This window comes from Bradysia coprophila (genome assembly GCF_014529535.1).
Source record: "Bradysia coprophila strain Holo2 chromosome IV unlocalized genomic scaffold, BU_Bcop_v1 contig_81, whole genome shotgun sequence".
Lineage (NCBI taxonomy): Eukaryota > Metazoa > Arthropoda > Insecta > Diptera > Sciaridae > Bradysia > Bradysia coprophila.
Window position 1 is genome coordinate 545,470 of NW_023503375.1, and position 13,875 is coordinate 559,344.

The following is a 13,875-nucleotide window of genomic DNA, read 5'->3' on the forward strand; positions in this document are numbered from 1 at the left end:
CAATTTATATATATACTGGATTTTACGGATTTCTGGGAATGAAAGCCGATAGACTGGAAAGGGTGAAGGTGTTTCGTGTGTATGTGGATCAGTAGTATATATAGTACTTGAAAAATTTCTGCGCTTTTATCTTTGCGAAAATTTATTTCTCATGCAATGGTTGAAAATGATGTTGTTGGTGCGCTGTTTCAATTCACCGTAATACACATGATATTGGTTGGGATTGGTTTTGGTTTTCGATTGAAAAGTGTAATGTTGAATGGATTTGACAGGATTAAATTTTCAACAACAAAAACCGACTTATATAATCTTATAATGTGTTTTACTGTGCTGTTACAGATAAAATATATAATCGCATTACTTCAGCTGTATCACAAAGTATCGTATTTGCGCTTCTACGTCTCACTTTTCCTTCATATTTTCTTAGTGAAAATATATTTTTAAGTTGACATTGTGTGGAATAAATGATGGAATCGTAGATATATAGTGCGGTTGCTTGCTGTCACTCCGGTCGCAATGAACCTTGATTCAAATTCTTGTTAGTTTCCTTATTATACGGTAGCTCAAGTTACGGGACAAAATGTTTGTCAGCTATCAAAAACCGTTGTACGGTAAAAAAAAAACAGTTTTTCCTGGTGCTATCTTTCTTCTCAAGGACAAACAAACGCTCAACTTGCTTGAATAAAGGAAACTTTCTTTTGCGAAAGTTCCCTGAGCAGCCGCAACTCCTTCACTAATACTAACTCATTTTTTTGATGAGAGTAAATTATGATTTGCGGAACCTTTCCGAATAAAAAGTCTTACTTCTCATAGCCTTAATTATTTAAAGAGCCTCATATATTGGGTGGAAGAACAAAATTCGAGAAAATGCAAATAACCTTACTTTCGACACTCAATATGCAGTGAGAAAATGGCCTTTTGTTGCCTCTATCTGATGACAGTTCAATAGCACCAATAGCACCAGGCACGGGCGGGCCTAAATTTTCCGGACATGACATCGGGCAACTATATCTCGGGCGGGCATCGAAAGTTAATCGGGCGTCGGTCTAGAGCGGGCTCAATAAATTTCTCAAAAACAACATCTTGTTTGGATAAAATTCATACAAAGAAGGAGCAAGCAAATTAAGTTCGACGAAATACTGGGTAATGAAATCGACCAATAGCTATAGAACATTGCATAATCGGCAGTTGTGTTTTAATTTGATTCTGTTGATTTGATAATATCATCAGGCGGGCGTCAAAAAATTGTCAGGCATGAACTCTGAACTCTTGTTTTCCCATGGGACAGAGTTCTTTCCAACTGTCACTTTCTTTTGAATTTATAAATTGTGTTTTGTGGATAAAAACGGTTATTTACGCTACGCACGGATGAAAAATAATGCGTTCACCTCGAAGAGAAATAGTAAATTCCTACATCACATTTCGCTCTTGTTGGAATTTCCTATTTTCTTCCTTGGTAAACAAATAACTTTTGTCTATCTGAGTCGAGTTTGTAACAAAAATTTTCGCCCTTTGTCTCATGCCTGAGTATAAATTTAGAGCTACATCATATGGAGCTCATACCACTCTGAACAGAGTGCAAGTACGAAATCATTTCGGTTTTCAATTACCTCATCACTTTTTCTCACACAAGCACCCGCACTAATAACTGTAAGATGTTGCTCATAAAATAGTGTTTCGCCGGAATATGAAAATAATAAAAAGTAACCGTGTCACCATTTCGTCGCAAAAAAAAGTATTTATGGACTATTCGGATATATAATGTGGCATATACACATTTTACGATCAGGATATTAACATGACATATACTGCCAGGACATGTACCTGTTTCCTTCCACGAAAAAAAAAATAAACCGAATATATACGTTCGATCTTCCGTCATCAAAATTTCAAGAAAACTTCAGTTTTCTGGCATAGCTTTTTGAGTCGAGCCATAAGGTGTATAATAAAATTCGCTTATAAAAAGAAACAAGATTTTCGCATTACATGTAAGAGCCTTTTTATTGATCGATGAAAAATAGCAAAAAAAAATTGAGTATAAGCACCACCGCAACATATACCTTCATTTCATAATACACCAAACGGAGCTCTGCTTCATATTATATGAATCTGTATTTCTTAGCAAAAGAAAAACGCAACATCAAATCCGGATATTTGTTTCGTTATAATCGTTTTAGATTAATTAAAAAATAAAATTATTCGCATCAACTCAACAGCACCGGATATTACATGTATAAATAATGAATTGTTTTTCTGGTTTGTTATATTCTAAAAAGAAATCGTTCAAACAGATAAATGAAGACGAGTTTTAACTTTGCGTTATTTTATTATGTTGTTCAATTATCCGGTCCAATGTACAGTGTTTATTTTTCAACTGTAAAGCTTGCATCCACCAATTAAATTACATCCTATCGAATAGATTTTTCTAAACACAAGTAAATATGAAATAAGGTTGTGTGGTAATATGACCCGTAATTAGTCAAATCTGAGTTCAGCAACACTCACCGTATGCGGAGTCAAAGAACTCCGAAACACTCGGCAATTTTTTTATTTTTTTTAAACGCTTTTCAACATTTTCCCGAATTTTCCTTCATTTTTCCAAATTTTTTGCAATATTTTTTGGGAAAATCTTTTCTTAAATATGAGAAAATGCTTTCACAAAAAATAGTTCCTGAATAGCACCTACCTTGTAATAACGTGTATCGACAAAGTGAACATCTAATCACAGCAATAGTGTCGAAAAGTAATCACATTTCAGCACAAGGATGGAAATGAATTTCATTGTAGCACCAACCCTATTTTCATAAGAAAACGTTTGACTTTCTTTAAATTCTTGAAAAAAATTTCAGGAAAATTGACGAGCCCTCAGAAATAAACCCTGTCAAGTGTGCCAAAAAGCGAATTACTACAGCACTGCTCGTAGCATGAACACTGACCAATGAATAGACTAGTGTCAAATTTAAAGATTTTGGTGATAAGAGCTACCGCTCATGTTTGCTTGTATTGTATGCTATAACTCATACAACGAAAAAAGATCATCTATTTTTACAAAATAAACGCAGTGCCTACGGTGATTTCATCAGCCTCCGAATATTTTTTATGTTCATGCTAGAAGCAGTGCTGTGGAATTACGCATCACAAAAAAATCTCTATTTATCCCTTAAATGCCACGTTGATTAAAGGTCGCAGTAACTAATGTCGCACACAGAACCACGAGCCCTCACATTCTACTCTATATCGATTTGAACGAATAAATTACAACACTGTAACTGGAATACTCTTAACAAGCGGATAACTTTTCGCATGCAATGCAATCAATATAATTGAGGAGTACGACGCATACTGCCATAATACGATTGTCTATGCCAAAATGATGGTTAGGCTATTTGAATTCGGTGCGGACACTCAGTGCAGATTCGGTTGCAAATTACATTGAATAATTTAAGTTCATCGGTTGATTTTGTCATTGTTTCCAGTCCACGTAATTGTCCAAATTAATAGCCTGTTCCCGTATTTCCCATTACAATTGCAATTGCAATTATATTTACAAATTTACTTTGTAAAACAGACCCACACCGCCTGCAAATCCTTTATAATTCGACATAGAGAGTTGCGTATGCATAATACGGTTATTCCATTTTCTTAATCAATATTTGCTTCTGCCGGCAACGTAAACAATTATTATCTTTGCAATTCCGAAATTCCGTTGTTTTGGTCCATGTTTCGTGATATTCATTATTGCTATCTAAATATATGATTGTTCAAAGATTGCAGTGACGCATAAATTCTGCTTTCCAATGTGTGCAGCAGTCACTTCATTTCTATAACATCAGTATTTTCTGAGAATTCGAAACTCTATTAAACAATTAATTGTTTACGTTCAAATGCAAATGCACGTCGTTTAAACCATCTTCAAACCGAAATAGTCAGGGAAACATTAGCGAAACTACCAGAAAAAAAGTGGAATGCCACGAATATAATTCACTTATTACATCGTTATGAATGCATGATGATATATAGAACCGTTCACAAGAAACGTATAATCTAATTAAATTGTGCTCAACTAACTGGTTTTGTTGGTAATTTAAAATTATTAAATTTTCAACATGTTTGTTGGTCGTGTGTTACAGCTAAATAGATTTAATAATACAAAACGAACATGGTCGGAATAAAACTGTAATATTTTTCGGTTCAAACGTATATTATATCGTGTGTGTGTACGCTGGACTCCGGTGTTGAAGATAAATCCAGACACCGTGTACCCAGTTTCCCTGTGTTTCCACATTCATTTTAAATAACGTTTACGTTCGAAATTTGTTATTTAAATTAAGCTAATTTCTGTATCTAAGTTGTTCTAAACTTGAAATTTGAATAAATTTGCTCGATGTGTATACGATTTGGGCTAAGACTATTTTGCATAATATAGTTTATTGCCCTGTAACTACAACTCCACCAACACCACGAACATGAGTTTTAAATCCTTTCTTTCTTTAGTAGCCAGACACAATATTTATCTATAGATAGTACACCCGACACCATCATCATGTTAATCATTTATTCAAAATACATTCTATTCCAATAGAAAATCGTGAGGATAAGGTGACCGACACAAATGGCAGACGATTTACAACAACATCACGTATTCGGTTGAGTCCCACCTCTAGTGACGATTACACTGAATATTCGTGTCAAGCCAAACACAAAGCACTGCAACCCGACATGCCAATGAGAGCTACCGTACAGTTGTCTGTATTATGTAAGTATATATTTTATGTTTTGTCGTATATATATACCGGTGTCTTTCTACCATATTGTTTTGATTATAATTATTATTAAATTCAATAAATCCACGTAATTATAGATCTTGCGCGACACTTGTAATGCCAGCATCTAGACTTCCATTTAATTACTGAATAGAATCATGTTCAATGAATGAAAATTTTAAGTGGTTTTATGTTCAATGGGTTCATTTATGTGTATCTGAATAACATGTGGTTTTGATGAAATTTTATAGATTACTAAAGGATTAAATTTGTGATCTTGTTAAAATTGTAGGAGAGCATACCTATTTGGAACTAAAAAGCTCTAAATTAAATTTACGCCAGCCACATTGTTACCGCACTAAAACTGTTTATGGGGCGTAGATCCGTTAAAAACGGATTAAACTGAAAAAAAATCTTTCTCGACTTTAATCTCTTTGGAGTGTGAAATATGCTGGGTGTGAATTCGTATAGAATTCAGTAACATTGATAACATAAGAGCATCAAAAGAAAGTGACGATTTCTTTTCAATGTGTACAGAATTGGGTTTCTTGTTCAAAGTCAATCCTGTGCAAAAATTCTAAAGTCATTATCGCCCTAAAGCCAATACGAATTTCACTCAAAACCATACAAGTGATTTAAATACGGCGATCTTATCTGTTATCAACAACGACCACAAAAAATAAGCAATGAGCTTTTGGTAATGTGTCTAATTTATATGAAAATACATGCTAAACATGCTAAAACAAATGAAGTAACAGATTTTTCGCATCATACTAGACGAAAATTCAAATAAATAAAGTTAGAAAACTACTGATACGATGTCCGTTAGCAAAAGAGCTTTTTGTATTCAATGTCTCACAGAAGATGTTTTCTTAGATGTCGACACTCAGAAAATTTCTCTGTTAATTAACCTTCCGATTCCACTAATCAAAGATCAATTGATAAACCTGCCTTACCGCCATTTTCTTATTAATCTTAGCATTTCTTATCATCAATCACTGTGGAACAACGTTACAAATTTTTATTACCCTTACTCGCAGCAAAAATGTACATCGAAACGAAATTGATAAAGATCTTTGCTCATTCGATATTATACGCAATAAGTCAAGTTCTCCATGTATAAGTTTACTTAAGAACAGAAAGCTTAACTCGTTACATCTATTAAATGTTTTAAGTCTACACGTACAGAATATCCCTCACACAGATCGAAACTGTTGTGGAATAGGCAAAGAAAATCGAGCAAATTATAGCACATAAACTATACGAACCACCCTATAAGCCCATATTGCTGAGAACGTTTAATCGGTTCAACATATGTAATCGTTTTATGTGAGAGAAAACATAAATTTAATAATGTTTTACGTGTTTGTATATTAGTATTTTATGTGATGCGTCCATATTGTCGGCGTACAAGTAATGCCATTGAGGAGAACCGTAAAATGTAATGTATAATTTATAAGGACATTTCAGCGCTGACAATGCGTTCGGTTCGCATTCATAGTGATAACACATAGTTTTTGAGTTGAAGAGTTTTTCGAATTGTGAATGAGAAACTGCAAGAGATTCGATTAGGAACATCAAAATGCGAAATGAACAATTGAATTACGAAATCTGGTACTTCTGCTGTTTAAAAGTTCTTGTTTACTATTACATACAAATCTTTTACTTCATTTGTTTTAATTCCTTTTATGCCCTCTGATCGAGGTAAAGTCAATTTGCTGGTCACCAGCTCATAGATGCCATTTATCGAACGTCTGAAAATTCACTGACTCTACTGTAAAACTCATTTAACAGGTGAAAGGTATACAAATTACCAGGTCATTCTCCTGTATGTCTCGCATAATATACTACGACAGTTTACACCTAGAAGAAAATTCGGTTACCGAATCGAATGAAATTGCATGACACATTAAGGAAAATGAATTTCGTTGATCATCCACCGTAAATATGCGTACACTAAGTTAAACAAATTTCCTTGTTACCCGTAAAAACAGCAGTTCCATCAAAATTTAATTTCAAATGATGACACAACCAACTGTTAATGATTCTAAAATAAACCGCATTCGAATCCATATTACTCGGTTTTTCGCAAAACTACCAACACCGAAAACAAAATAGACGAGAATCCATACGTTTATATACAAAAGTGTTGAGCTGGAGCGCACATAAATAAAATATTAAAATGAAGTTAATAAGATCCTACGATCGTACACGTTTTACAAAACTACATATGCAAAACGTGAAGTCGAAATTTTATATAATACAACTGTACGAACGTGTACATGTTGCGTTCCAGGAAGGATATGATAGAAATTCAAACTCTATTCGGTTATTGAATTTAATTATGTGCTACTGACTTTGAATATTAATATCTACCATTTTGCTGGCGGAACAAAATTACATATTTTGTCTTTGTAACATATAAATTTCGAAATACACCACACGTACAGCATACAGTCGTACCATATGTACGAGTTAATATAAAGCAAATTACTCATATTTAATTTAAAATACGTATTTGAATGACATCTGAAAATTCTATTCTGATTTACCTAATTAAATACTCGTTAAAATTTGATATTGCTTAGATGAATGGCATCGGTGCTCCTACATAGGGTATTATATTCCACATAATAGATTGGTTACATTCATGTCCTTGTTTGCTGCTTGTAACTATTTAATAATGGTTGAACGCATACATTGTTTTGGATCCACCTTGTTTTCATTAATCAGTGTGCTTTGAATATGTCTAGTGTTGTCGAATAAAGTTCAAGAAAGCATATACCATAACAACAGATGGCGGTTTACCCCTAATATATCAATCGTCAATGGGTTACGTTATTTTACAAAATGTTGACTCACTTTTCGAGTCAAACCATTGTCGTTTTTTTAGAGTAGTTTGAGAATTGATTAAGTTGTGAATTGCAATTAATTACAATGGCTGACAGTAATAGGGTTCGCATACCCAAAGAGTGTTGCAGTTCGTTTTGAGACAATAGTGTCTCGCAGCCTCAAAATTTGAAATGATTTCGAAAACTGTGCTAAACTATGCAATAGAATATTGTGTACCAGCAGCTCCTACTGTTCGAAAACTGTGCTGACTATTCGATCTAGAACACTCGATACCTCTGCCTTTTGCAAAAGGTAGGTCCTATTGGCAGGCGCCTGCCAATAGCCAGATATTATTATAATGACTATTGGCAGGCGCCTGCCAATAGTCAAAATATTATTAAAATGACTATTGGCAGGCGCCTGCCAATAGTGAAAGTATTATTAAAGTGACTATTGGCAGGCGCCTGCCAATAGCGAGATATTATTATAATGACTATTGGCAGGCGCCTGCGAGTAGTCCAGAATATTAAAATACACTATTCGCAGCGAATAGTGTATTTTAATATTCTGGACTATTCAAATTTACAGCTCAATAATTTCTAATATTTCTCAGTAATCCATATGTTAATTAGCTTTTGAGAATTGCATAGGAAAGTTTATTAAATAAATTTTCTCCAGATGTAATCGCCTATTCTATGAAATGATGTGGACATTACAAAAAGGTAGCAAACAGATAATGACAATCTGCTTATGCTAACCTTGTTGCTTAAATACACACTTGTGAGTTCGTCTCGTAACACAAAATTGGTACTTCATGTAGTGTATGACTTTCGCAGCACCCAATGTAATATACTATTTGTACTAGATTAATGAAGACGACACAGCATATGCTGTGATCAGTTTAGAGATGACCCATTGGAACCTTGAATTTTTCTGCTAGTACTTTTTGTCTATGTATCGCTTTCGCGTTATTCGTCATCTCATCATATTATGAAGTGACTATTCGCACAATGTACATACAAATAGCCTCTTCTTCGCTATTCCAACATTCCAACATTCCAATATTCTTCGCAAGGTCCAACAAAATGACGAAATGAGGCGTATTTCGTCAAAGGATAAATTCAGTAAAAAAAACCGAACACCTTCATCATTCAATTTGTAGAAGGATGAATTCAGTTGATCAATCAGAATACAGAAACCTTCCTTATTCAAGTTGAAAAAGTATGAATTCAGTACCAGACTCGTTCTGTACACAGTTTGTAAACGGATGAGTAAATTTGGAACAAACCAAACTCTTACCTTTTACAGTTAGTAGAAGGATGAATTCAGTTGAAACAAATCAAACTCTTCCCTTACACAGTTTGTAGGAGAATGAAAAACCAAACTCTTTATTTACACTGTGTGTAGAAGGATGGATTCAGTAGAAACAAGCCAAACTCCTTCCTCACACAAATTGTAGAAGGATGAATTCAGTAGTAGGAAACCAAACTCCTTCCTCACACAAATTGTAGAAGGATGGATTCAGTTGGAACAAATCAAACTCGTTCCTTACACAGTTTGTAGGAGAATGAAAAAAACCAAACTCTTTATTTACACTGTTTGTAGAAGGATGGATTCAGTAGGAACAAACCAAACTCCTTCCTCACACAAATTGTAGAGGGACGAATTTAGTAGGAACAAACCAAACTCCTTCCTCACACAAATTGTAGAGGGACGAATTTAGTAGGAACAAACCAAAGTCCTTCCTTACACAGTTTGTAGAAGGATGAATTCAGTTGGAACAAACCGAACAACACCTTTACTCAGTATGTAGAGAAATGAATTCGGTAGGAACAAACAAAACTCTTTCATTGCAAAGTTTGTAGAACGATGAATTCTGTAGGAACAAACCAAAATCTGTACTCCTACAAAGTGTAGAAATGAATTTAGTTGTATCAGACTAAACTTCTCCCTCACATAATCTGTAGAAGGATTAAGTAGGAACAAAACACACGCCTGAACCATATGATTCATAAAAGGTTAATATAGCTGACTATTTGATCTAATTAATATTCTGTTATAAAGTCCTTAAAAATATTTGGTTTCGAAAGCTCTAGAATACGTAATGCGAATAGCATTTTCCTTTTCAAATTATCGTCTGTGCCAATAGTCAAAATTCTATAAGAAAAACTATTGATAGGCGCCTGCCAATAGTCATTTTAATAATATTTTGGCTATTGGCAGGCGCCTGCCAATAGTCATTTTAATCGAAGTGACTATTGGCAGGCGCCTGCCAATAGTCATATTAATAATATTTTCACTATTGGCAGGTGCCTGCCAATAGTCACTTCGTTTGCAAAATTTAATATAGATATTTTGGATAGAATTATAAATGCTGTGCTGCTTCAGGAATACACTAAGCGATAGTTGTTTCTCCCTAGTATGTCTACGTCGGTGGGTATATCGAGATAACGATAGTTCATTAGTAAAGACTATGTTTCTCAATTAATAATGATTCTATTTCGATGGCATCGGGTTACTAGGACTTACTAGTTCCTAAAAAAATGCAAATAGTTAAACAAGAAACGTTGTCCCTTTTTATACAGACTAAATGTCTGAGACCATTTTAAAAATGACTCGTTGGGTGGAACATTCACATAGAACTATTAATCTTAATTACATAGTCCACCGGAACATAACTTTTTTTTGATTTATTTTTAAAATCCATTTAATTGTCTGCTAACACAGGTCTGAAAGCATCGTACAAAGCAATTTTGTCAATCAATTAAATAATTTTTTTTAAAATAAAACTCTTGCAGACGGTGTCGGAGCACCATATATCGAAGGATATACGACTGGAGAAACATTACGACGAGGACAAACTGTTGAATTATCGTGTCGCAGTCGTGGTGGGAAGTTAGTATTTTGTCTTAAATTTCATTTTAATTTCGATAAAACCAAACAAAATACAGTTAAAGTCAACCAAATCTGTGTGTAACTTTGCTCCGACTGTTTTATCAGGTAGTTTACTCATCCAATCATAATGCGTTTACGTTAGGCTGTTACACATGTAAGCATGTGTGACAGTATGAGTGGGACTGCTGGTAAAACAGCAGACGCAAATTAAGGCACATATTTGTTGATTTTAATTGTATATTGATAATTGAATACTGAAGTGAATCCGGTACAAAATTTGAACGGTGCATTTTTTTCAGCCCTCCTGCACAACTAATTTGGTACAAAAACGGTGCACAGGTTAGGATGGCGTACAGGTAAGATCATTTTTACTTACACTTAAAATGTGGTTCCATTAAAGTTTTTACTAATGCTTCTTGGGCTAAACTTAACTGAAGCTCAGCATGCCTTTTAAGTTACTTTGTTGCAACACCATAACGTTCAAGAATCCATTATTCTAAGATAAATTTATTCATATAACGTGCAACAGAATAATAATTTCCTAATGTACATACTAGTTAGTAACAAGCAACACAGATCAGTGAGGTTTTTCATCGATTTTTCTTTTCCTAAAAAAAAATGTTACTTTTCAAACCGACTTAGGCTCTTAGCTTACCGAAGCACCGAAAAACTATGCATAATGTTTGCATTCTCTCACTATCTTGCGCGTTTCATCGGCACACATTACAGCGGTGGATGTGTATTTATGCCCGATTATATACAACACCAAATACACAAGGATCTTTGTGTCGATAATATCCTTTATTTAAATTCAATGTAATTGAAATTTGAGATTCTTCGAATTTACATTCTCGAAAAGCTAACACAATTTAAATGCTAATTTTCCATCCACAAGCTCTAAAAGCAATTCGGAATAGAAAGGCTCACACACATACATATATAAGCAAAAAAGCATACCACACACATACCGTACATACAAACGGTATAATAAACAATTAACAACAAAATATACCAACCATCAATGCCAAGAAAACTCCTCTTTCGGATATCCGGATGGTGCCTGGCTCGAATGTATACGTATTGTAAATTAACTTCTTCTTTTTTTCTTTGGTGGGTAAATACAAAATATGCTTTTGATTTCATCCATAAAGGACTAATTAAGTCCAAAGTACTCATTAAATATTTAGACAAAAATTTATTTTACCATCACCCATAGAAGTGAAAACCACCAACCCCCACCCGAAAACTCGGGCATAATCAAATGCAAAATCCGAAACAAGAATTTTCTATAACCACGAAATTATAACAAAACTACATCAAATATTAAAAACATTTTCCCGGCCAAAATTAAAATGTGTTGAAGATTGGGAAACATGAAAAGTTTTTTTTTCCTCTGTTGCCTTCTTGAACCAAAAATCCGAAAAAAAAAGTTTTTACTATTCTTCGGAAAAAGTGTACTGTGTGGCAAAGCATACACTGGATAGTACTAAAAGTTGAAATTAAAATTGCTTGTACACAAGAACTTTAATTAGTACGGAAACGCTGTACTGTAAATGAAAATATCTGTATGGTGTTGTACTCAAAGGCATGACATCTTTTTTTCCGCATTTTTGTACCTAAACATTTTATATATTATACGGCATTACGGCGAAGTTATACTTCGGTGAAATGCCAAAAATTATTAAATTTGCTCTGTGTATTTCACGTCATCTAAAATTCCTTTTTTTTATTTAACTTTAGAACGGCCGGAAGGCTCTCGGAAAACATCTACACATTTACGGCCGAAGCAAATGACAACAAAGCTCGTTTTCGATGTGAAGCTAGCAACATTATGTCACAGACACCCCTAAAGGTTGAAGTGGATTTAACTGTTTTGTGTAAGTAATTAAGTCCTCATTTCCACAATTTTTTTTTTCCATTTTCATTTTTCCTTGTGTGTAAATTTCGTAGAGATTTTGTATGGAACATGATAAAAATCTAATGTTTCCTTAAGTACGTTGATTTGATACACAGTGAAAGAACTCGTTAGATATAAATATATTAAGTCACTTGTGTAGCTTCATAAAATTGCCGAAACTAATTAAAAGCACTTTACAATGCTGCTATAATAAAGAGAAAACGATTTTTGATTTAATTTTCGATTGTATTACACCCCCACGCCCATACAGTTGCACCTACACATGTATCAATATCCGGACCGTCGGAAGCAAGAGTTGGCGATCCCGTTCCATTACAATGTACCACGGCACCGTCCAATCCGCCAGCTGAAATCAAATGGATGGTAAGCGGGCGGCAAGTACGAAATGCGACATCTAGAACGTCAGTTTCACCCGAAGGTAATATTATTTCCAGTGTGCCGTTGTTGTTGTTGTTCTCGTTTTTTTTTTCTCGTTCAGGGAAACCTTTTGTTGTTGGTTCGGGTAATTTTACTTTGAGATATTTAACGTCTCTTTTTATTATAATAGTAGATTGTACCGCATGTTTCGTTATTTTTTTTTCCTACCTACAATAATATATAAACGTATACACATCCACTCACCATCATGTAATAAACATTAGAAAGGAAACGACTTGGTAGGAAAAGAAGAAAGGATCCAGCTAACACACACAAAAAAAATGTTTGAATAATTTACTTGAAAATAGGTTGTTTAGATAATGAAACGTCCTATTTTTCAAGTGAATTATTTTAAGAGCGTTTCCTTTTTGCTCGCTCGTTTATATATTCTTGTTCTTCTGATTGAGTGGAGTGGAAAGAAATTTTCTTTTTTTTTGTTTAGTAGGAAAATTCACTTCGACAATATTTTATAATTAAGTAGTTTTATTTCGACGTTGTTTCCTTTCGTTTCCGGTGTATAAATGGAAATACACGTTGATGTTAGGAACACATTTTCCGCGAATAAAAGTGGAACACTATAGTAGCAAAGTAAAGACTCTCGAAACGAAAATTTATCTACACATCAGTGGGAATTGCTTGTGAACATTCCTACCTTTTTAAAAATTAATTGGCATTTTTGGCGTTATATACATAATGTAATGCATATCATTACGCTGAGGGTAAATTCCATTGTAGTCCGATCCTGAATGGAAATTCAACATTAACGTTTGGATATTTTCCCGACTTTTGAATTGAGTTGGTTTCGTTTGCTACTTTACGCTTTTCATTTCTTGGATTTTTCTTTAAATATTTTAAAAAGAAATTATTCGAGAAGGTAAGCATACCCCCAATGCAATTTTTTGATAGGAGAAAGGGAATGGCAAATGGTATTTTGCAACTGTTTTGATGGCTACGATGCGGATGGATCTGACGATCTTCGGTGCTTTCCATTTTACAGTGCAGTTCAACTACGTCTCATCAGATGTTGGAGATACCCCCTTTTGAAGTAGT

General features: G+C 34.2%; 1 protein-coding gene across 3 annotated transcripts in view; it reads left to right on the forward strand.

Moving 5' to 3' along the window:
• The window catches only part of LOC119072157 (nephrin), a 168,532-nt gene that overhangs the window by 130,341 nt on the left and 24,316 nt on the right, over positions 1 to 13,875 (forward strand). For all 3 annotated transcript variants that reach the window (XM_037177315.1, XM_037177313.1, XM_037177314.1), the window contains exons 6-10: positions 4,583 to 4,756; positions 10,394 to 10,490; positions 10,790 to 10,846; positions 12,231 to 12,367; positions 12,659 to 12,826. In XM_037177315.1, the coding sequence (XP_037033210.1) occupies positions 4,583 to 4,756; positions 10,394 to 10,490; positions 10,790 to 10,846; positions 12,231 to 12,367; positions 12,659 to 12,826 (633 nt within the window). The remainder of the gene's footprint in view (positions 1 to 4,582; positions 4,757 to 10,393; positions 10,491 to 10,789; positions 10,847 to 12,230; positions 12,368 to 12,658; positions 12,827 to 13,875) is intronic.